General features: G+C 39.4%; 2 protein-coding genes across 2 annotated transcripts in view; one reads left to right on the plus strand and one right to left on the minus strand.

The window, feature by feature from the left end:
* Positions 1-24,264, plus strand: part of LOC308426474 (ATP synthase membrane subunit K, mitochondrial-like) — a 316,992-nt gene that overhangs the window by 269,077 nt on the left and 23,651 nt on the right. The window lies entirely within an intron of this gene.
* EFCAB5 (EF-hand calcium binding domain 5) overlaps positions 1-24,264 on the minus strand; it is a gene marked incomplete at both ends in the record, with an annotated part of 109,788 nt that overhangs the window by 69,847 nt on the left and 15,677 nt on the right. Inside the window, one exon of the mRNA XM_080922414.1 lies at positions 18,526-18,682. Within this exon, the coding sequence (XP_080778540.1) occupies positions 18,526-18,682 (157 nt within the window). The remainder of the gene's footprint in view (positions 1-18,525; positions 18,683-24,264) is intronic.

Here is a 24,264-nt window from a genome sequence, read left to right on the forward strand (position 1 = left end):
ATATACACATCAACTTTTAAAAAAGATATATTTGTAGAATACATATGTGACTATATTATAAACTATTATTCAACTTGCAAAAAGGGTTGCTTGTGTGTTTGGAGGCAAGGTCTTATCTTCAGCCTCAGACTCCAGTAAGGACAAGAATAGTCTTAAACTTCTGAACCTCTTTCCTCCACTTCCTGACTGCTTGGATTACAGTTGCTATGTCGTGTCCTGCCTGGGTTATAGTATGCTGGGGCATGGTAGGCAACCATTCTACCAACTGAGATACGTCCTTAGCCAGCAGTTACCATTGTTCCTGGTGTGTCAATGAGCAGTTTTTATTTAATACCCAGAGAGATAGAGCAGCATAAGGGTTAAATTTTTGTCTGGGTTCTGAGCTTAGTTTTCCTGCTATTTCACTTGCAAAATGGGTGTCATGGTAGTAGCTATCTCAGAGGGGTATGGGGAGGTCACAAGAATGTATGCTCAGTACACACAGAATCTGGGTATTCCATGTCATAACTTTATAGCCACTTTTCTTGTTTACTCTTTAGATGGTTAAGAAATTAGTGAATAGCATTTTCCTTAAAGAATAAACAGTCTTTTCAGTTGACAAAAAATGTATACTTAAGAGAGCTGAATGAGACCAGTGATTTTCAAAGTGTGGTCCATACACCAACAGCATTGCCTGAGAATGTTTTGGGAATACAGCTTGGAGCTCTGCCCCGACTTACTGCCTCAGAAATCCTGGGGTTGAGATCCATCTGTGTTCTAGATGATATAGGCTTGGTAAAGTTTGAGACCCACTGAGCTGGATAATGTGGGGAAACTGGTCCTAATTAGTTCGTATCCTAAGATTTTATCCTTTAGCACTAATGATTTTTTGCTTAATTAGTAGGTATTTTTCTAAATTACTCATGTTTTCAAACCATTACATAATTCACATTTTATATTGTGGATTAATCCTTTAATATTGAAAAAATATTGGTTTATGATAGAAATACCACTCTATACTCTATTTAGCTTTTGGGAATTAATGCTAAAGTCATGTGAATATTTTTTTGGTGTGGCGTTTCTACTGAATCAAGAATGAAACCTTTCTCTGAAATTTCAACACTCTGGATTTATAACCTGTGGGTTTTCTGAGTGAGCATATTCTAGTTGTGATATGTGTCAGTTATATAACATAAAGATTAACAATCAGCCACTCACTTAACTACAAATTTGACTCTAAATAGAACAATTACAGAGAATTGAGCATGCCTTATAGGAACAGAAGAAAAGCAAAAATACATGGGAATATTTGTGTTTGATATTCTTGCAAAGAATGAATCAAAAATAGATCTTTAGACTATTTCAAGACTTAATGATCTTTACGGCATTTATTTGTATTTATTTCATTTATATTTTTTCCAGTCAAGGTTTCTCTGTGTAACCCTGGAGGTCTTGGGACTCACTCTATAGACTAGGCTAGTCTCCAACTCAGAGATGTACCTGCATCTGCCTTCTGAGTGCTGGGATTAAAGGCAGTGCCACCACTAACAAGGAACTTCTCTTTAAAAGAAAGCTTTAAAGCCCTTTAACATTTGAATTGCCTTTAGTTAAGCCACCTCTCTGAGCCAAGTCTACGAAACAAGAAACAAAACAAAACAAACCGCTGAGTTTTTCTATTCTGATGTGATGTAGAAAACATGGCAAATATCACATTTAATAGATTGGTAGCTGCTGTTAAGAGTCTACGAGTTGGGCCATCAAGAGTAGGCATATTCAATTGCAGAAATAATGGAGAGTTCATGGAGTAATTAGTGCATGGGCCCTAGGAATAAAGCCATGTTTAGAAACTGTCTCAGTAAGATATTAACTTCCAATTGTATCTGTAAGTCTTGGTAGTTTATAAAGAGTCTGCAAACAAGAAATGGAGAGTCCTTTAGTACAGAATGTGCTGGTGATCTAGCACTGAGGACGTGATGTGCTTGTATAGGCTTTGGTCAGGAAAGTAGCTTTCCAGTTTTGGAAAGAACGTTTAAACAAGAACAATTATTGAGGGTTGGGGATACAGCTCAGCGGTAGAAAATGCATTCAACATGTACAGGATGTGGGTTTGATCCCACATGCCAGGCATAAAAAGGCAGTTATTGATAGCTATAGATTTAGCTGTGCAGTAATGTTCTTGAACTCTCCTGAGTTATCAAAACTATCTAGCAAATGGATTAAGCAAAGGCCTCATTTAATACCCAGTAATAATTCAACAATACCACAAAAACATACAATGTTGTCCCTTATTAGGGAAATATAAGAGGTAATGTCATGGACTAGGTTGTATTTCTCCCAAATTTCTGTTGAGGACCAAATCCTTATTATCTTGGAATATAACTGTACTTGGAGATAGGGTTTTAAAATTAAAATAGGATCTTTGGATTATAGGCCCTAATCAAGCAAGACTACTGTCCTTACATGAAGAAGAAATTTGGACACTCACAGTTAGAAGGATATGTGAAGACACAGAGGAAAATAGTCATCTACAGACTAAGGAGACAGATCATCATGGGGATAACAAGTTACCTATAAATCATGGAGGCCAATCACTAGCTTGAACCAACCTTGTGACATTTGTCTCAGATTTTTAGCTACAAAATTATAGAAAATAAACTTTGTGTTATTTAGTCCACTTAATCTGTGGTACTTTGTCATGGTCACGATGGCAGAGTACTATAGGTGATTGTATGTATTTCATACAGAAAAAAGTATGTTGATGTCTAAGCTAGTCCACCTATTCCCTCTCGTTTCTCTGGCAGAGATTCGCTCACCTTGCTCTAAGGTTTCCACATGTACTTTCACAACATATGTCATTGGTAACCAAAGATACACAGTCTCCTCTCCTCTGTTTTATCATATAATAACACAAGTAAAAGAAGAGAGACAGGCTTTTGGTATGCAAAATAACACTTTGGGAAAACTTAGGAGAACATACCTAAGGAGAGGTATAGTCTTTGGGTGTAGTTCGTGAAGCTTTCTCCTTAAATTTAAGTGCCACTTCTACTTGAAGGCCTCAGACTTACACGACTGATATTAAGCAACCCATAAAGAAGGGATCACCCCTGAGTGAAATAAATACCACTAGGAAGAGAACATGACACAAAGAAGAGAATGCAAGTAGAGGCACGGCCCTTCTTACTCCTGGCCATGGGATGGATAGTTTCTTGGTGTGAAGAATTGAAACTATCAGAATCCCCTTGCACAGTGTTGATGTATGTAATTAGCCTTAAGCTCATTACTTAACTCAAGAACTGGTCTCAGGTTGTCTAAAACCCTAACTTACTGAAGGACGCTCCCGAGGAAGCATCCTTTACTTCATACGGTCTTACCATAACCAGGGGCACATTAGGTTGTTTTCACTTGGATCAGGGTAAGTGGTTTGTGTGGCAGCTCCTTAATCATCAAATGGGCAAAGAAGTCAGGTAATGATGCAAGTGTAGGAGAGCCTGCCAACTGCTTCACTTCTCCTGGGACCCTACTCATTTTAACATTGAGAACCCCATGCCCCATCAGACTCCTAATCTCAGGCCATCCAGGATGACTTGAGTGTTTGGGTTTGAAACATCCTTCCCTGGTCCCATCCAGCATATGCACACAGCCATATAATCGCACACACAGAGGCATCGGCTCCCACTTGTACGTACAAATACTCTTATTTTGTTTTGTTACAACAGAACATTCTCATAACGCATTTCTGTGCTGCACCTAACAGCTGAGGAACCAGAAGAAAATATTCTCAAATGGTTTTTTTCTTTTTTTTTTTTTTTTGAGCCATTATTTACTAAAACAAACAGGATTGAAAAGTGAGTAGATTTTAGTCATTGAAGAGACCATTTCCTGCTTATTTATCCATCAGAGAACAGATACATAGGGAAATGGTAGAGATAGAGAAGCATCTGTGGGCTTTTATTTTCTCCCTTTCTGCAATCTCCCATCTGCATTTCTCCAAACATATCCCATGATCACATGACACATGGTGCCTCCACCAGGTCATATGCGTAGCTGTCTTTAAGCCCAATATTAATATTATATTTTCTTCCAGTTTCATAAGTGGGTGCAAATAAAAGAGCCCAAATGCAAACCTCTTGAAAAGCAAATGATCTTAGCCAGGTGCAGGGGCATGTGCCGAAGAAAGCTACTAACACAGGAAGCTGAGGTAAGAGGACTGAGTTCGAGGTGAGCTTGGGTTGTTGGTGAGACCTCATCTCAAAAACAAGACAGCGGGAGCTCACAATGCTATTTCTGTGCCACACAGGATGGCCCAGCGATTTGTTGATTAAGATATTAAATGCAAGTTTTTCTTTGTTGAGATAGGGTGTCAATATGTGGTCTAGGTTGGCTTAGCTTAAGAAACATTTTCTTGGGTTTGACCCAGGTAAGTGTTTTCTGTAATTAACATGTCTGATTGTGTATGTTTGCATTTAGGAAGAGATGTTCAGACATGTTAGAAGAACTATGTTAACAGGCTAACCCAGCAAACAAAACATTTAATACACACAGATAAAGGAGGGGATGATGTAAGGCTGATGAATGCCTCATAAATCCATTAGCATTCTACTGAGCGTCTTTGTTGATGGGGCCCAACCTACTGTTCCCCTCTCGTCATTCAACTCAGTCTTGTCCTTACATATTTATAAATAAATATCTCATGCCATATAAGAAAAATGATGTGTTTTTCAGTCTTTTATGCCTTTGTGATGTTATAGAAATTTTTAATCCTGACTGGGGCTTCTACCCCACCTTTAACCATTTAGTTCCTGGATAAAAGACACCTATAACCTCTATATTTAAAATAAGCTTTAACCAGCACACGAGCTGGGCAGATACCTACCTTCTATGCTTTTAGAATCTACTTTTCTGTCAATAACCCCGAATTATTACTTACTACTTAAGATATTTCGTCTGGGCTGGTCTTAACTCTAATTGGCCAGCCCTTGGGGCCACGTTTTCATGACTCGCTTAACCCATGGTGGCTTTACCTTCCTCCTCCACCTTCTTCTACCCTCGTGGTTCTCCTTCAACCCCAAGCCCGGGAAACCTAAACCCCACCTATGTCTCTTCTGCATCTTTATTTACCAATTAGAAAAAAAAAAATTGGTGGCAGGCTCACTTAGATCTACATGCAGACTCCCTCGTTTTGGGGATTGAATTTGGCATTATAATACACGGTAAAAGACAAAACCACAACAATTCCCCCTTTCAGTCCAGTAAAAGACTCCTTTTCTCTCAGAATACAATTACAACAATTATACATATTATAAGGTATAATATACACATAACGTCCAGTCCATTATAGTGGGCAAATTAGAGAAAGTATTTCATCATCTATCCTAACTTACCACCTTTGATTTTAACTTGTATTATCATCTTAAATTCATCTTTTAAATTTTAGAATACCTTCTTTAATGATAAACAACTTTTTAATTGTGGCTGCTGATGGTCTATGGTTTGGAAGACAAGGGAGAGTGACTGTTACCCAGCATGGGGCTGCTTTATTCAGGAAGAAATTCTAGGGCTGGAGAGATGGCTCAGTGGTTAAGAGCACCAACCACTCTTCCAGAGGTCCTAAGTTCAAATCCCAGCAACCGCATGGTGGCTCACAACCATCTGTAATGGGATCTGAAGCCCTCCTCTGTTGTGTCTAAAGACAGCTACAGTGTACTCATGTATAGTAAAAATAAATAAATCTTAAGAAATTACTCTAGAGTGGATTTTTAAGACAGTTACTCTACTTTGAAAATATATTAAAATACATTCAATTGTATACCTTTAAATGGGCATATGGTATTGTATAGTGGGCTGGATAAATAGGACCCTGAGTCTGTAAATGATACCTTACACAGAAAAGGAATACTTGTATCTGTGTGGGGGCTGGGAGACTATCCTGGATCATGCAGGTAAACCCTAAACGCTATCACACTTGTCTGTATGAAAGGGGCTTTCTCAGCCAGGGAGTAGGGGGCAACACAGCTACAGAGACAGAGGCCAGCAATGCTATAACACCCACTAGTGAGCAGAAGGTGGAAGCAGCTCTTCACTGAGGCTTCAGCCCTGTGAGCAGGAGCTGCCTGTGACCCTCAAGAGGGGCTGCAGCCCTGCCAACACCTGACTGTGACCCGTGATGCTGACCTTGGACTTCTGGTCTCCAGGTCTGTGAGAGAATAAACATTTGTTGTTTCCAGAAACTAACTTTGTAGTAATTTGTTGTGGCAACAATAAGAAAGAAATAATGTGTGAATTAAATTCTAATAAAACTCTTACCAGTGAAATGTTTAATAGTGCTATAATTATTGTGTGGTCTTGCTCATTTATCTTTATATTTCTAACATATTTCTCTTTTATATATTCTCTTTCATTGTGCTTCCATAAGATTTATAAGAGTGCTGTCATCTTTATAAATTGTAAATTTTATAAATGTTATATCTTACCATTTAGAAGTATGAAAAATAATTTTGATCTGGCTTTTTAATGTTTGTTTAATGTTGAAACCTGCTCAGTGTTGTAATTCTATATTAGGTGATTTGTTTATAAAAACAGATGTAGCACCCCACCCTGTCTATGAAAAGCCACAAACCCTGAGATGGACAAGTGAGTGATTTTAAAACATTTTTGGAATTGGAAAGGAGGTTTATCACACGCACACAGTGAGTGTCAGGTGTGACTTAATTTAGAAATTTAAAAAGACTATTCATCTTAAAATTGAAAAAACTGGTTGTTTAGCTTTTTTTTTTTTTTTTTTGAGGTTTCTGTTTTTTTTTTTTTTTTTTTTTTTAACACATGGTCTTATTCGATAGCCCAGACTGGCCTCTAATTCATAATTTTTCTGCCTCAGCCTCTCCATACCAAAGACTGCAGGCATGTATCACCATGCCCAGCTGAGAGAGGCTACATTTAAGAGAGGACACTGTTAACAAAATTCATTCTCTCTCTCTTTCTCTCTTCTTTCCTCCCTCCTTCTTTCCCTCCCTCTCTTTAGTCCTTTCTCTCTCCTTTCCCCTCTCAAATAACTAGGAGTCATATTTACAATATTGTGCTAATAGTGTTTTCGAAAAAAAAAATTTTGAGGCTTTGAAGGAAAGCTCAGTGGCTATGGGCACTTGCTCTCTTGAAGAAGACTTGGGTTTTCTGTTCTAAGCTTCCACATGGAGCTCACAAGCTTCTGTAACTCTTTTCAGAGGGTCTGTCACCCTCTTCTGGCCTCTAGGGCAACAGGCATATACATACGGTGTGCTTAAATATAAGCAGGCAAACAGTCATATAAAAATAATAAATATTTTAAAAATTCCAGTGATGCTACTTTGGCAGTGATAGAAATTACTCTCCACTGAACGAGAATTAGTCACACCAGGCTTCAGCTTTTCGTTTCGGTTTGTAAGGTTAAATTACATCCCCAAAGAACTAAAAAGACAACAAGAAGGCAGTTGTCACCACCATACTGTGAGGTAACACACACGCACGCGTGCACGCACTGTCTTACCGCCCCCACCTGACTCCTTATTTATTTGATTCTCTAGTAATCCTGGGAATGGTCAGAAATGCTTGTTTCCTAATTGCCACGTGCTGTTTCCAGGGAGCTTGTTAAAACAGAAGGGAAAGATCTGTGGCTGTGCTGCCCTCCTGCTTTTACTTGTCTGATAGCGAAGGGAGGCCAGGGGAGGTGTTAACATACACATATCCTTTGGGAGATTTCATATCAGAGAACACTCCTGTTTCAGGTGCTAAACATTTCTAGAAAATTCTGTAAGATGTTTCCTTTTCCTCTGGAGACAATAATGTAATTTTTTTTCTCATTTGAGAAAATGGCTACTTGTAACAGAAAGAAACATTTGACCAATAAGGAGCTGTATATTTGACGAGGCATTTTAGAATGAAAACCAAGTTATATTCTTTATGTTGTTTGTTTAAATTACTTTCGAGTTCATCTTAAAAATAAAGAAGGTCAGAGAGCCATGGCTGCAGGGATCTTGAGAGCCCCCTGGAGCACAGGAAGCATCTTTAAAGGACCTCCTGATTTGTTTGCTCAAAATTACCACAAATGTTTCTAAGGTGGAGATTAGCTTTAATTTTTTTTAATTGAGGAACTTTGATTGGGCATGGTGGTGAAGACCGTTAATTCCAGCACTCAGGAAGCAGAGGCAGGCAGGTCTCTGAGTTCGAGGCTAGTTTGGTCGACAGGGTGCATTACAAGACAGTCAGAGCTACACAGAGAAACCCCAGTCTCAAAACAAAACAACTCCCAAAATACTAATAATAAATGACAAAAAACATTGAGGACATTTGAAAAACATAATTGACGATCATACACAATGCCAATAATACAGAATGAGCATTTATAGTTCTAACTTAAAGTAAACATCAAAAGGTAAGACAAATATAGAGATTGAGCTTGTGTCCATATTTGTTTCTACTTGTTTCAAGCTGGGGCTTGTCCTGGGTGATCCCATTATTATTTTTTAAAGAGCAGCTTCCTCCATCCTCAGCGCAAATGCTGAGGTAGAATGACTCATGTCTTGTCTGTGCAAGTGAACAGCCACAGCACAAACCACAAGGCACGGACTGCTAAGCAACCTCTTTATACAGTAAAGTATAACCACCTATGAGCTTCAAGTTAAGTCAGAATACCTAATACACAGAGATATCAGAACTATAGCAGAAACACAGACCCATGGACTTATTAACTGCCAAACCAAAGGATGACACAACCACCTCCTTTGGTACTATAAAAGTCATTTTTTTTCCCCACAGTGTACCTGTGACATGGGCTCCAGTTCAAGTGAAGTTTCTCCTGCCTAAGACAAACAGAATGTTCAAACTAACCCTAAAGCTGCCCTCTCTTCCCCTACCCTGTAGCATTTGACAACTCCACACCGTGAACAATTCTGCATCTGAAGTTGATAAAGCTTATCTGACCCCTCCAGAGATGGCTCCTTGAGTCTGAATCAGCTGCCTTCTGTATGGTCTCTCTGTGGACTCTTTACCCATTTGAAGCCATCCTGTAGCGCTCTCTCTGTCTCTCTCTTTGTCTCTCTGTCTCTCTCTTTGTCTCTCTGTCTCTCTCTGTGTCTCTCTGTCTCTCTCTGTGTCTCTCTCTCTCTTAAAGTTCATTATATTTTAATACTCTTAAAAACTACTAATTCTGTTTAACTACTATTAGCAATAGTACTTAAGATTGGAATAAAAGAATCTACCATTGCCAAAAACTGTATCTACCAAGAGAAAACAGTAAATACTTGGTAAATTAAAGTCAAAGAAATCAAAGGGTCCTTGAATTTATGACATCACACATTAACCGTGGAGACACAAATGTACCCATGTTGCTGACATAGTTTATTAGAAAAACTATGGTCACACAATAAAATGTTTTAACATAAAAATATTTAACCTCTTATTTAAAAAAAACTGAGGCTCAGGGAACATAGCTCAGAGGTAGTGACTGCCCAGCAATCCCAAGCGCTGAAAGACGAAAAAGAAATCAAATCGTAGGTTTCTCGTTCTTAGCAGTGCTTACTGAGTGGGGATAAAGTAGCAGGAGAGCTTGTGTGCATTGCTGGTGGGAGAGTAAATCAAAGCAATCAACAGCACAATGTGACAGCAGGTACCCAGAGTGTTCAGTTCTTTTTTTCTTGGACCTAGCTGGTTCCTCCTCTGGGAATCTATTCTAAAGAAATTACTGGTGCTCTGTCAGGCTCACATGACAGTTAGACTAGACAAGAGATTTCTGACAACCGAACCATGTCCTCCTAGTTCTATAGGCTGCACTGTCTAAACTGAAGGTTCAAAGAGTTGATGTCTAATAACATCTTTTCCTTGGTTTGCAGATGGCTGCCTTCTTGCTCTGTCCTCAAATTGACTTTCCATACATACCTATGTGTGTGTGTGTCCCTTTTCCAGAGAGAGAGAGAGAGAGAGAGAGAGAGAGAGAGAGAGAGAGAGAGAGAGAGAACTTCACTCCTGAATATTTTTTAATACACCTACTTTAGGCCCTAACATTCAGAGGTCAGGGGCTCAACATATGCACTGAGAGGACGAGGCAGTTTTAAACTGTAAACAAAGGTTTAGATGCAGGTATTGTCTTAGTTTTATTAGGAGTATGAGAAAGTAACCGTCCATCAATAATGCTGAATGGTTCGGGCTTCTTTTTGCCTCACCAATAGCCTTCTGAAATACCAGTAAGAACAGATAAAAGTAAGAATTTAAAACCAAGAAAGGTTTGGGCTAGCCAAAGGAATAAAAATGTGACTCATTATTAATCACAGTATTAACAGTAGATATAAGCTGGTAATAAAATTACAGGCTTAACATTTTTCTTTATCTTTTTGTAATGTTCTATAATGAGCCCATATTACTTTCTTAGTGAGATATACTTCACATATGGTTAACATTTATTACTTTTATAATTAAAAATAAGAACATCTCCTAAATTTATTTATAGAGAAACTACTAAGACAAGAAGGTAAGTAGCACTGAGAATCAATTTATGCAAAGAAATATAAGTTATGTCTATAATTACATTGAAGAGCAAAGGCCTTCCATTTTCTGAACTTCCCCACCCCCAATATGCAAGTGTGTAGAGGGCAGAGAATCATTCTCAGAAGTAGGTTCTTTCCTGCCATCTTTTGGGATCCTGGGGTCAACCTCAGGTCTTCAGTTGCCTCTCCCTGACTCACTGGGTCATTTTGCCTGGCTCCTCCAAACTACCCAATAATGTTCTCTGGGTTTTTTTGAGTAGTGTATCTCATTGGCATATGATCTAGATGAGAACCATTCCAGAAAGGATTTAAGGAATCTTTCACACAGAAACTCAATCTACTGCATGGTTGTCACCTTCAGAGGAGTAAGAGTGCATGAGAGGAAACAGGAAAGCTAAATTAACCCTAGACTCGGTACAGAAAAACAGGAGGAAGAGAGGAAACAGAACATACAAAAGCAGGCTGTAGCAGACAGGACACTTGCCTAACAAAACGACTTCTTTCATTATTCCATTACAGTAGAAGCATACTTCCTCAGGTTTGATAATACCATGTAGACCTTGAGTCTTAGGTCTCAGTGTATCTGTATGATCAGATTTCATTGAACATAAAATGATGAGGCTTTTTTTTCTTGATGTTATCAGAAGGTGTCAGTAGAAGTTTTTCATATTTTTATATCATAAGTGTCATGAATTGAAAGAAAATAAAGAAGCTATTTGAAAATTGTAAACCAAATTCTGAGGGGTTAAACTTTTTGAAGTATGTATCTTAGAAAAAATAAGGTTTTATTCTTTCATTTGATTTAATCTTCAGATGCTCTATGTGGGACATCTACCCGAAGCCAATTGAAACCGGCAGAAGAATTTGATACAAACATGAATAATGTAGCTCCTTACTTGTATAAACTGCTGCTGGGTCAATCCTGGCTCGACCGATTTCATGATAACCAAATCTTTGCAACGCGATTCTAATTTTAGAATAAAATATTTGCTAATTAGTCTGAATATAATAAATTCATATTTTACACTTTTAGAACTTAAAATTATTTCCAACTAATATCTATCCATAATCATAGTGAATAATTTATAGTTGGGTAACATCCCAGTTGGTTTCCTGGCTTTTATTTAACCAAGAAACCCCTATATTTAAAATAAATGAATCTAACTTTTTAATTACTAGGTTGAAATAAAGCATTAACAGATGTGTATAATAACATAAACGACTAAAAAAAAATACAGTGTAGGTTTAGGAGAGTATTTATACCAGGAGATCTAAACCAAAACCTCTCTGTAAACATCTCCTTAAAACAATTTTTAAAGAGATCTTTACTTCATTTTTTTAAGATGAGTGTTTCTACATATCCCTAACTGGTCTTAAACTCACAGAGAACCACCTGCCTCTGCTCATTGAGTGCTGGGAACAGAGGTGCACACCCCCACGTTCAGCTTAAAGTTTCTTTGTCTTTAACATCTCTAAAATGAACAAACACCACGTGGATATGGTCTTTTAGTCTAAGATGTAAATATGAAGGCTATTCACCATCTCAGAAAATTGTCATGCGAGGTGACATCATAAATTGTGTGTGGATATGAGCATCTTCCTTTCTCTGTGTTCCCATGATCATCTTCAGTCCCCCTGACCTTTTCTGGAACCTCCCCCATGCATTTCCAAGTGTGTATGTATGTGCAGACACAAAGATTGTTTGTTTTGCTGTAATAACATCATCATTTTCACCAGCATCTTTCTTTTCTCACCAATCATTGCAGTCTTTTCATGTAGAATCAGGAGCTCAGGGGACAGATTAGAATTGAGAGTCTTCAAGTAGAGTTATGAGTTAGAATAAGAAAATCCAGGATGTGTGAGCAGTGTGGCAGGAGATCAGAAAGCCAAAACAGGTAAATGCCAGAAAACAACACTTAAAGTGCACAAGAACCAGGAAATGAAGATGCTAAGAGTCCATCAAACAGAGTCTCCTGGATGAGTGTGAGTAGCAAAGGGGAATGTTTAACCCTTCACTATAGAGGCTTCGGATTGGGCACCATGGTAGAACACCTGTCTAGGAAGCACAGGGCCCTGGGTTTGGTCCTCAGCTCCATAAAAACAAAACCAAAATGTCCCATGTGATATGATGATTGCATAGTCTGTGCTGACCTCACACATGCTGAAGGAACTAAGACACCAGATCCCTCTCCTGCTTCACACAGCAGCTCCACCTACCACAGACTGGGATGAGGGCATAGAAAAGATTTCTCGGGTGCTCTTGGATTCTGTAACTGGTAGTATAGGGTACCACTTATGGTCACACAAGACTTTCCACTTCCAGGAAATTGTGCAGACTAGACTGGTTTTTACCAGCAATGGCTGGACACTGAACAACTTAAGGGAAGAATCCCATTGTGGTTTTCTTTGTGTTCTTTACTGTTCATGGTATCTGGAACCAAGTTAGGGCTCAACAGATGCTGAGTGATATAGAAAATGTATACTGAAGAAAAGAAAGGCACAGTGAACACTCATCTGTCTGGGAGGCGATGATTTAGAATTTCTCTAATTATTATCAGGATACTAGAGAAGGTTCTTGACTCATCCCTTACTCACTCTCACCCAAAATAAATGAGTAAGTGAAGTCATTGTAAAAAATATCTGAACAAAGTAGAGGCTGAGCTGAGGGCAGAAGCTCAGTTTTTAACTAGGCTGAGAGCAGGAGAAAGACATTGTCAGGAAGGCCCAAATCATGTTCAGGAAAGAGCAAACAGGGTGCTAAGAAACACACTTTATTTTTTAAAAGGAAGAATAGGAATGAACTTGGTGGAAGCTCACACCCTTAATCCCAATACTCAGGAGGCAGAGGTAGATGGATCTCTGTGAGTTTGCAGCCACAGTGAGTTCTGGGACAGCCAGGAATAGCTATGCAGAGAGACTGTTATAAAACAAAACCAAGCAACCCCCCCCCCAAAAAAAACAAAACAAAAACAAAAACAAAAACAAAAAAAAAACTGGGAGGGGAAATCAAGAAAAGAATTAAAAATATTCTCTTAATTTATAGTTACCACTAAACAAAAGTGACAACAAACAAAAAAGCAGCGTGTTGTGCTGGAAGGCAGAGACAGGAGGATATCTGTGAGTGCCAGGCCAGCAGCAGCAGCTACTGAAGTGAGACCCTGTCTCAAAGTAAGAAAATAATTACATGAGTCCCAGGACCAAGACTTTGTGCTCTAATTCTTATGTTACAAGTTAGATTTTTCTTGGCCAAGTCTTAAATAAATGCATCAAAGCCTGTGGTTTCCCACAGGGATGGGGCTGTTCTCTCATCCTGGTGTGCACAGTGGAAATCTGTGGGAGAGCTTTTCTTGCTTCAGTGTGTGGGGGGGAGCAGGTACAGAGACAGAATTCCCACAATTTCTATGCAATAAAGGCTCCCCCCTCCTGTCAGACATTGAAAAAGGTGAAAAGTCTGTGCTTGTAATAATTTTGAATTTAGAACTCATTTTATATGTAATTACAGAGTACAGATTACTATTGTGTTGTCCTTGCTGAGATTTGGGCCCAAGTCTTTGTGCATGACTAAGGAACACATGTTCTACAAATGAGCTAGACAACTGGCCCTTTGTTTTGCTATTGAAATTTTCTGAAAATATAACTGCTGTGAAATCTTTGACTCAGGGTTGTATATAAAATTTATTCTGGAACTTAACCAGTAGTTGTCCATCATTTCAGAAATTGTGTTATATATAGAAAATGACATTGCAATTTTAATGTGAATTTGTATGCAGCACATCTATGTTGCCGTAAATATAAAATGATGGAAACCTTTTATCCCGCGCTAGGGCGGACACCCGTGGGGTCACATGGCACTGTGGGGGATTTCTAACTTAGTGACTCCATTCTGCCTTTAAGGACTCAGGTGTGGTTCACTCCACTGCACCTGCATGTCAATTTCACTCACTTTCCTCCACTGCTTGGTACAAACGTGACTCCACAACCATTAACTTATCAAACAGGTTTATATGTTAAGTTCTCAATCCACAAACCTTCTACATAATAAGCTTACAACCATCAGACAGCTCTGTAGACCAGGCTGGCCTTGAACTTGCACAAATCTGCCTGCCTCTACCTTCAGACTGCTGAGATTAAAGGCATGGGCCCCCACTGCCCAGCAATGTTTCCTTTTAATTATGACATTATATTTTTCTTCAAAATTCTGTAATCATTATTTTCTGGGAATGTCATAAGATAATAAAGGAGGTAATCACATATAATAAAGGTAGCTTATATTACGGGACTAAAGAAACAGGATGACTGATTACTTCAGTGGTTTTTGACAATGTGTGGAAAGAACATGGGAAGCTAATTTATCTTTAAGTGCTTCCAACAACATAGGTCTTAATATTGACTATATGTGGTGATTTAAATATGCTTAGCCCAGGAAGTAACACTATTAGGATGTGTGGCCTTGTTAGAGTGGTTGTGGCCTTATGGGAGGAAGTGTGTCACTGTGGGGGTGGGCTTTGAGACTCCTCTCCCCCAGCTTTCTGAAGACAGTACTCTCCTGGCTGCAGTTGGATCAAGATGTAGAACTCTCAGCTCCTCCAGAACGATGCTTGCCTGGATGCTGCCATGCTTCCTGCCTTGATGATAATAAACTGAACCTCTGAACCTGCAAGCCAGCCCAAATTATATGTTGTCCTTTATAAGGGTTGCTTTGGTCATGGCATTCTTTCACAGCAAGGAAACCCTAACTAAGAAAGAAGTTAAATGGAAACCCTAATTAGCGATGACTTCAGCCTCCTTCCCGAAAAATGAAAATGCTACAAGAATAGGCATATTTACCAAGATGCAGCTCTGGCTTCTGAAAAAACTCATAAAGGACATTCTGAATCTGCAGAGAGAGGAGGGGAGAGAACATATTACTCCTCAGTGACCACATCTACAGTCATGAACTAAAAGCTATGTATGGTCTTTCTAAGTGCTGGGTGGTCTAATCTCTGTTTAGTTTAGTATTTTACATTCTCATGTGTGCCCACATTGATTTCTGCTTTTATTGTGTGAGGACCGAGACACTGGGAAGAATCTCACTTTGTCCCCTCCAGGGAATATATCTAGCAACCTTTGATGGTGAGTGTGATGTGGATAAGGCACCTTTGCAACTATCTAGGCAATCCTGAGAATTCTCTTTACTTCCTTATCCTCTAATTACTAAACACAAAGTTACAGAGTTGTTTTTGGCCCCATTTAAAAATAATAATAAATTTTAGGCTTTCTCTTTCTGTTCCCAGGTGTTTCTGGCCAGACTCTCTCCCCTCCCCCACCCCTTCCCGTCCTTCTTTCTGCCCTCATGGCTCTCTCTGGTCTTCTCTGGGCCAATACTCCCTTCCCTTCCCCCAAATGAAGCCCCCTTATACCAAGATAAAATAGATTTTAATTTCTATGGAGAATTTTTAGATTCAAACTAAACTGAACGGGCAGTACCAAGCCACAGGCGTGAGCACACACCATACATGCACACAAAACACTTTCTGACTACCAATGTCCGGTGCTACGGAGTTGTAGCTGTTACTAATGATGGGCCTACAATAATGCGTCATTTCTTCTAAAGCCCACAGCTCATATCTGGGGTAACTGTTGGTGTTGCATGTTCTAGGGGTCGACAAAGGTATAATGGTGGCATTTATCACTGTAGTACCACATAAGGCTGTTTCACTATGTTAAAATATTTCCTATTCTAATAGCTACGAAATAGAACCAGCCTGGAAGCTCAGCAGCGTAGGAACGGATAATGAGCGCGGAACATGTACACGGTGGGATTCTACTCAGCAGTCCAGGATCATTAAATCACACTGCAGGAAAGTGAGTCAAACTCAAGACGGTTCAGAGTGTTGCATGTTTCCTCTCACGTGAGGAACCCTGATTTCAAATGTGCACGTATAGGTCATCGAAGCAGAGTAGGGACCACAGGTACAAACGAGATGTAAGGGAGGAGAGATAGTGTAGAAGGATGTGACAGGCACGTGGTACTTTGAAGTAGAAAAGGAGACAGTATGAGAGGAAGAAGGGGACATGAGGGCAGGCTTTGGGAAGTAAGGATGAATTAAGAACAAAGAATAATGTATTTTATATCATATTATATATTTTATATAGCATTTATATTATAGTATTTATTTTATATGTGTTGTTTTTGTATCATATATTTCATATATATGAAAATGCCATAAAACATTTTACTTAAATGCTAAAATAAAAATAAAAATCCCATGTCCTACCTATTTATTTTTCCTTCCCTGATGGCAACCCATCTTTTTACCTTTTCCTTACTGTTCTCCTGTTCCAGAATGCCATGCGATTGGAATCACACAATGTTCAGTCTTTTCTGCTTGGATCCCCCAACTTTATAGCGTGCACTCATGTCTCCTCCGTGTCTCTCATGGCTTGATATTCGCTCCCTTTAAGCACCCACATTCTCCTACTTGACACACCTGTTGCTATGTAGCCATTTAATGCAGCCTATCCAGGTCACTTGTGTGGGCAATTACAAGTAAAGATGGCGCACACATCAGTACCCAGGAGTGGGTATGGGCAGCAAACAAGTAGAAGATTGTGTTTATGTTTAAAAGTATGTTTAGTTTGCGTGTTTAAAATGGACACAAAATGTAATTGTTTTTGTTTAGAAAGAGTGGCTTATTTTTCATGTGTGGGTGTTTTGCCTTCATGTATGTCTATGTGTCACATGTGCACCTGATGCCCTCAGAGTCTAGAAGAGGGCACCAGATCCCCTGGAACTGGAGTTACAGGCAGGTATGAGGCACCATTGGGCGCAGGGAAAATGAGTCAGGATTCTCTGGAAGAGCAGCCAGTGAGTGCTCTTAAATACTGCGCCGTCTCTTCAGGCCTAAAGACAGGAGTTTTACAGTGTATCACAGGTTGGTCTCAAACCTACAGCAATCTTCCTGCCTCAGCCTCCCAAGTTCTGAGATAGGAGGCATGGATGAATTTAGTCATTTTTAAAAAGGTGTGCACACTGTACATTTACATTTTGTGAGACATAGACTTAGAACTTTCTATTTACAAATTTAAAATCCTGCATCCACTGAAGACCAACTCCTTTTCCTCTCCCCTTTCCCCTTGGAGCTGCCATCCTGCTTGCTCCTCTGATGTAACTGCTTTAGAAACCTCACATATGTGAGATAACTTAGCAGTTTTCTTCCAAGAGTGTGCTTAGTTTCATGAGAAACAGTCTTTCCAAGTGGTTTTGCTGCCTTGCGTTCCAGTAGCAGGGAATGAGTGTTCACACTTACTGTACCTCCTTGAGGCGCTGGTCATTGGTGCTCTGGACTGTAGCCATAGATGGGGAGTGGTGTTTCATTTCTATTTTAATTCACAATTCTGAAGCCTGGTTAGATGGCTCCGTGGGTAAGGATGCTTGCCACCAAGCCTAATGGCATGAGTTCGATCTCTAGGAACCACATGGTGGAAGGGGAGAACTGACTCCTGAAAATTGTTCTCTGAACTCCACTGTGGCGTGCATACACCCCCATCCCCATACCAAATGATGAATAAAAGTAATAAAAATTGATCTTCGATCTTTTAATGGCAAATGATGTGGGTATTATCCTACAGGTTGATTTTCCCATTTGTATATTATATAACATTGGTGAAGTGTTGTCATGTATTTTGTTCATTGTGTATGTGTGTGGGGGAGGGGAGAGAGTGTGTTGTATGTACGTTGTTCAGGTAGAGTCTCACTACAGAGATCAAGCTGGTATTGAACTTGAAGTTTGTCTTCCTGCCTGGTTATGTTGGAAACCCTTATCAGCATCAAGATTTTTAAAAATCTTGCTATATTTGTATTTTATTTTTCATATCCAAGAGGGAAAAAAATGAAGAAATCAATAAACGCCTATGGAGTAGACAGGGCAAGAATTGGTTTAGTTTGGTATTGTGAGGAATTTCAAAGGAAGCCTCTGATATTCCACTTAACATGCTGGCAGCTTCCCTCTTCTTACACAGCACACATACCCTCCACATGTGCTCTCCCTCTTACCACGACTGCTGGAATCATTCCGTTGGGGTTGAGAACCCATTCGTTGAACTGCTCCTCCAGAGCTTGCTTTCTCATAGTGGCCACCTTGACTTTGACTGTGCTTATATACTCTCTCTGTTCTCTCTTCTGTCTCACTTTCTGCTTCATCTTGGATATTCTAGAGTATAAAAACACAGAATATGTGCAAAACCCTTGGTTTGGTTTGGTTTGGATAGTTCAGTAGCAGGATGCAGGGCCTCACTTAAACCCTGGAGCTGCCTTTCTTCCTCCAGCACTTCCTGCGTTCAGCATTCGTCTTAGGCTAATCTCTACTAATATTTCTCTTTTCACCTAAGTAAACAATATATTTAAAAAATATTGGTGGGGATGTTAAGTAAAACAATACTTATGAAAGACTGTGGAGACATCTGAAAAACATAGACGTGTAACTACCAAAAGATACAGCAATCTTACTTCTGGATATTTTCCAGAAAAAAAAAAAAAAAAACTTGAAATCAGTTTGCTAAAAGAAGTTTGAATTCATATATTAATTGCCACACAATTCATGGTAGCCAGATACAGAACCAGTTCTGAATGAATAAAGAAAATATGGCCTATAAGCACAACAGATTATTATTATGCATCCTTAAAAAAAATAACTGCGTTCTGCTCTTTGTGAACCATGGGTAGAACTGGAGAATTAGGCTAAGTGAAGTAAACCAGGTACAGGAAAACAGGTCCCACAAGTTACTACTTACACAGTAAAGTATAAAAGAACCAAACCCATAGAAGCAGAGAGCACCATGGTGGTAGCAGAGGCTATGATGGCCAAAGGGAACAAAAGACATTAATTAGAAGAAAGTTTTAAAAGTTCCCATTGCACAATAGTATAGTTTATAATCGAATGTTAAATATTTAAAAATTGCTAAGAGTATAACTTTCAAATATTCTCCCCATAAAAATGATGACTATTTGAGGTAAAAGAGGTTAGCTAGCTTGATTTGATTATACTACTTATTTATAAATCATAATATCACATTACACCCTATAAATATATACAGCTACAGTTAATCAATTTATAGGTTTTTGTTTTATAGGTTTTGGTTTGGCTTGGTTTTTTGTTTGTTTGTTTGTCTTTTACAAAAAAAAGTAGTAAGACTACACACTGAGGCCTCACTACACATCTGTTCTGGAGCCTGAAGCTTTAGCTTCCTTCTTCCCTGAACATGGAAGGCATTGGAAGGACTCTGATCCCAAGACTAGGAGAGAAGCTTGGAGGTGCCCTTATGAGAAGCATGCCAGGTCATTGTGATGCTCTGGACCAAACCCGAGGAATCTTCCTGGGAGTGTATCTCAGCCTCTTGCTGCTATCTAGCTGGAGTCAAAAGCTTCTGCAGCCCTGCTGAAGTCCTGAACACAAGAGTAACTATTGTCCTCTGCCAGAGATGCATCACCAGGCTGAGAACAGAGAACGGAGGCTTCAATTGTCCCTATGTTAATTATCGCTCTTAGAACTTAAAAAAACCAACCAAACAAACCCCAAACTGTGTTGACTGAAATCATATCACATGACTCAGAATAATAAAAACAGCTGTGACAAGTGAATTTTTTTTCTTTTTAGGTCTGACAACATTTGGAATAGGTATTCATCATCTTTCAGTAAGTGAAGACTGAAGCAATCTAACAGATTTGAGATGAGGAAAAAAAAACAACCTTTCACTGAGAATGTGGACATTGGATACCTCTAATGGTCCAAAAGAATGTACTGAATTGAAGATGTGCTTTATGCCCATGTAAAACCTTCATAAATCTCTAGGAACATAAGTCTTCAAAACTAAACTTTTGGGTTTGAAAACAGAAGCAGGGAAACAGGCTAGCTGTGCAGAAGAGCCTTGCATGAACTTTTAAAAGAGTAATTAGTGTTTTGAAGGGCTAAGTTCCTCTAATGTACCCACCATGCAGCCAATTACCCAGCCCTTTCCGCCGTTCCTCACCCACCTCTTCCATACTGCCTTTCTCTCTTCTCCCAGTACAGCATGTCTCCAGGTTGCATCTACATTCCAACATGGCTTTCTAGTCTACCCCGGGGTCTTATATCTAGCATTCTCTTGCTATACATTCACTCATTCACTTAGCCAAGCTCACTCATTACGCAAGCACTTATTGGGCATTTATTATGTGTTCTGCTATTATAAAGCATAGCATCTGACAGCAGGACACACAAGTGATTGGAACAGTTCTGTAAGTACTGAGTGTCTTCAGATTCTCAGAAAACACAGAAATAGACACACAAAGATGTTTTTCTGTCACATTTTCATCTGCTCAAAATGTTTTTCCCCTCGTTTTGCCTGACTAGGTCTCCCACATGCTTTGGGTCTCAGCTGAGACATCACATTCTCCTACATCATGATGCCCATATTTAGAAAGAAAATCTAGCTTTGTGCTTCAGAGAAAGTGTGTGTGAGCTTTCAAATATAATCCAAATGCATTTTAAATTGATCATGCCATTCTTTCAGGGGATGGATAACATTTCTGTTGCTTATGTTATTTTATGAGACTGCTTACACCAACCAACAGAAATTTATACCATCCACTGCTTTGTAACTTTGGGCAGTATAGAGTAGATGTAACTTACAAATGGATTCTAAGTATAGCTCCCAGGATGGGAAGATAGCTCAGCTGGCAAAGAGCTTGCCTTACTAGCTTGATCTGAGTTGGAACCCTAGAACCCACATAAACAGAGGAGAAGAAAAAGAAAGAAGAGGAGGAGGAGGAAGTGGAGGAGGTAGACCAACAGGAAGAAGGGAAGGAAGAAGAGAAGGAAGAAAAGATAAGGTTAGGTGAGCATTGTGGGTATGCACATGTAATCCTGATACTGAGGAGGTGGCAGAAGCAGTTGGATCCCAGGGGTTTGCTAGCCAGCCAGCCTCAACTACGTGGCCAGTGTCTAGTCAGTGAGAGACTGACTGAAAAAGGTGGCTAAGGCCTAAGAAATACAACCTGAGGTTGACTTTGGCCTCCTCATTCGTGCACGCACATGCATACGCACACAAAAATTGGCACACATAAAAACTAATTAATAAAGCCATGTATGATGGTATACACTTTGTACCCAGAACTTGGGAGGCTGAAGCAGGAGGATTGCTATGAGTTTGCAGCCAGCCTAGGCTTCATAGCAAGACCCTGCCTCAAACAAAGAAAACAACTAAATAATCAAACATTTTCTTTATGAGAGTAAATGTTCCGAATTAACAGTACAAACCTGATTAGAGAGTAGAAATAAATAAAGACTAGGGATGACTATGGATGCAGTGACATTGGTAGAGCACTTACCTAGCATGCACAAAGCCCTGTGCTTAATCCTTATCTAACACCAGCACTACATAAACTCTACCATCAATCATTAGTTAAGAAAATATCCTGCAGCTGGATCTTATGGAGACATTTTCTCAGTGGAGTTTCTCTTTTTAGTTGATGCTAGCTTGTGCCAAGATGATACAAAACTAGCCAGAAAAGCTAAATTAAAAGGTCTTGGTCATGGTGCCTCTTCACAACAACAAAACCCTAACTAAGACAGAAATTAGAACCAGGAGTCGGGCAATGCTGTGATAGAACTCACCATGTTTGTCTGTTTTGTTTGTTTGTTTGTTTTAAGGCATGTAGATTTGGGAATTTTTGGATTAAGAAAGCAGTAAGCTGCTTTAAGTGTAACTTAATGGGCTGAACTAGTAGAAGCATGGAAGACAGTGGTACTGAGGGTGATTAAACTGTAGGGCCTAGTGGTTTCAGAGAAGAAGAATTTTAGTATGTTTCCCAGAGATTGTTCTAGTGATATTTTAGTGAGGAATGTGGCTAGTGTTTGCCCTTGTCTGGAGAGTCTGCCTGAGGCTAAAGTGCCTGAGGCTAAAGTGAAGAAATTTAGATTAATTGCATTACCAAAGGAAATTTCAAAACAACCTAGCATAGACTCTGTCCTGTGGTTCACTCTTATGAAGAACATTTTGATCAAATGTAGCAAGCTGAGAAAGGAAAAATACAAAATGTATTGTTCAAGGGTTAGAGTGGCACCAGGAGGGGTTATAGAGCTAATTCCTGTGTTCAAGGAAATAACAAATTAAAAATATTAAGTAGAGTTCAGGGAGTGGTAACCTCGGGGCATCCCGCCCAGCTAAGTTTCCATCTTGTGAAAAAGATGTTCCCCAAGGGATATTGCTACCTATTCTGAATTGACATTGCATTTATGGTTGTACAAGGGATAGTTATAATTGTGTTAGGCATTATTACGACCTGGTTATTGTTTTTATTTGGACACAAGGAGATATGATTGTATGCCAAGTTGACAAGTTGTGATTGTTATCTCAATTGTTGACTATATCTAGAATGAACTACAATCCAGAAATGGATAGCACACCTTATCCAGATCTTAAGGCAGGAAGACAACATGCCTTTGATCCTGATCTTGAGGCTGCAAGCCACATGCTTTGATCTAAATCTTGAGGTGGGATGACACATGCTTTTGATCTGGATTGACACAGGCCTTTAATCCAGAATTTGAAGTATAGTGAACATGTTTATAAAGATCTATAATGAAAGGGAATTAAAGAAAAGTTTAGGTCCAGTCATAGTAGTACATGCCTTTAATTCTAGCACTTAGGAGACAGAGACATGCAGATCTCTGAGTTGAAGGCCATCCTAATCAACAGAACAAGTTCCAGAACATTCAAGCTTAGCAACAAAAACAAAAAGATATGATTGAACAAGGAGACCTTGTTCCAGCCTCAGCAAGCAGCAGAGTTTGGCAGCTTCAGCCACAGGGTTCTGGCTTTAGAGTCATGAATAGAAGAGAGAAAACTGAGGAAAGTTGTGGAGGACAGGCATGTGGCAGGAGTGTCCCTGCATGGAGTCCCTGAGAAGCCATTGTATGAAGCTGTGTGAAGGACCATTGTGTAAAGCTGTAAAGTGTCATTGTGTGAAACTGTGAAGGTAAAGCCCGGATTGCCTTGGAGACCCCTAAGAGGTTAGAGATACCTGCTGAGGAAAGCTGCTAACAGAGTGGAACCAGGCCAAGAGAAAGAAGTGTGTTGCAGCCAACCAATCTGAAAGGAGTTGGAGATCTGCAGAGCATTTTGACATTAGACACAGAAATGCAGAGTTTGGGGTTTTTGCTTTGGTCCATTATTTCCTCACTATCCTATTCTGCCTTTCTTCTATTTTGAAACAGTGATGTATATCCTGTGCCATTGTATGTGGGAAGTATGTGGTCTGGTTTTTTATTTTGATTTTATAAGGGATTACAGTTAAGAGATTACATGAATTTCAGAAGAAACTGAACTTTGAACTGTTAAACAAGTTTGAGACCGTTATGAAGTTGGACTGACACAGTTTTGCATTATGTTATGGCTATAAGCTTATGGGGGTCAGGGAGTGGAATGTAGTGGTTTGAATAGGTACAGCTTTAGGGAGTGGCACTCTTAGGAGGTGTGGCCTTGTTAGAGTAGGTGTGGCCTTGATGGAGGAAGTATATCACTGTGGAGGTGGGCTTTGAGGTCATATATATGTTCTGCCCAGTGTAAAAGACTGTCTCTTTTGTTGCCTGGGGATTAAAATGTAAAACTTGATACCATGTCTGTTCACACACTGCCATGATTCACATCATGACAATAATGGACTAACCCACCCCCAATGAAATATTTTCCTTTATAAGACTTGCCTTAGTCATGGTGTCTCAACACAACAATGAAACCCTAAGACAACCAGGCA

This window comes from Micromys minutus (genome assembly GCF_963924665.1).
Source record: "Micromys minutus genome assembly, chromosome: 10".
Lineage (NCBI taxonomy): Eukaryota > Metazoa > Chordata > Mammalia > Rodentia > Muridae > Micromys > Micromys minutus.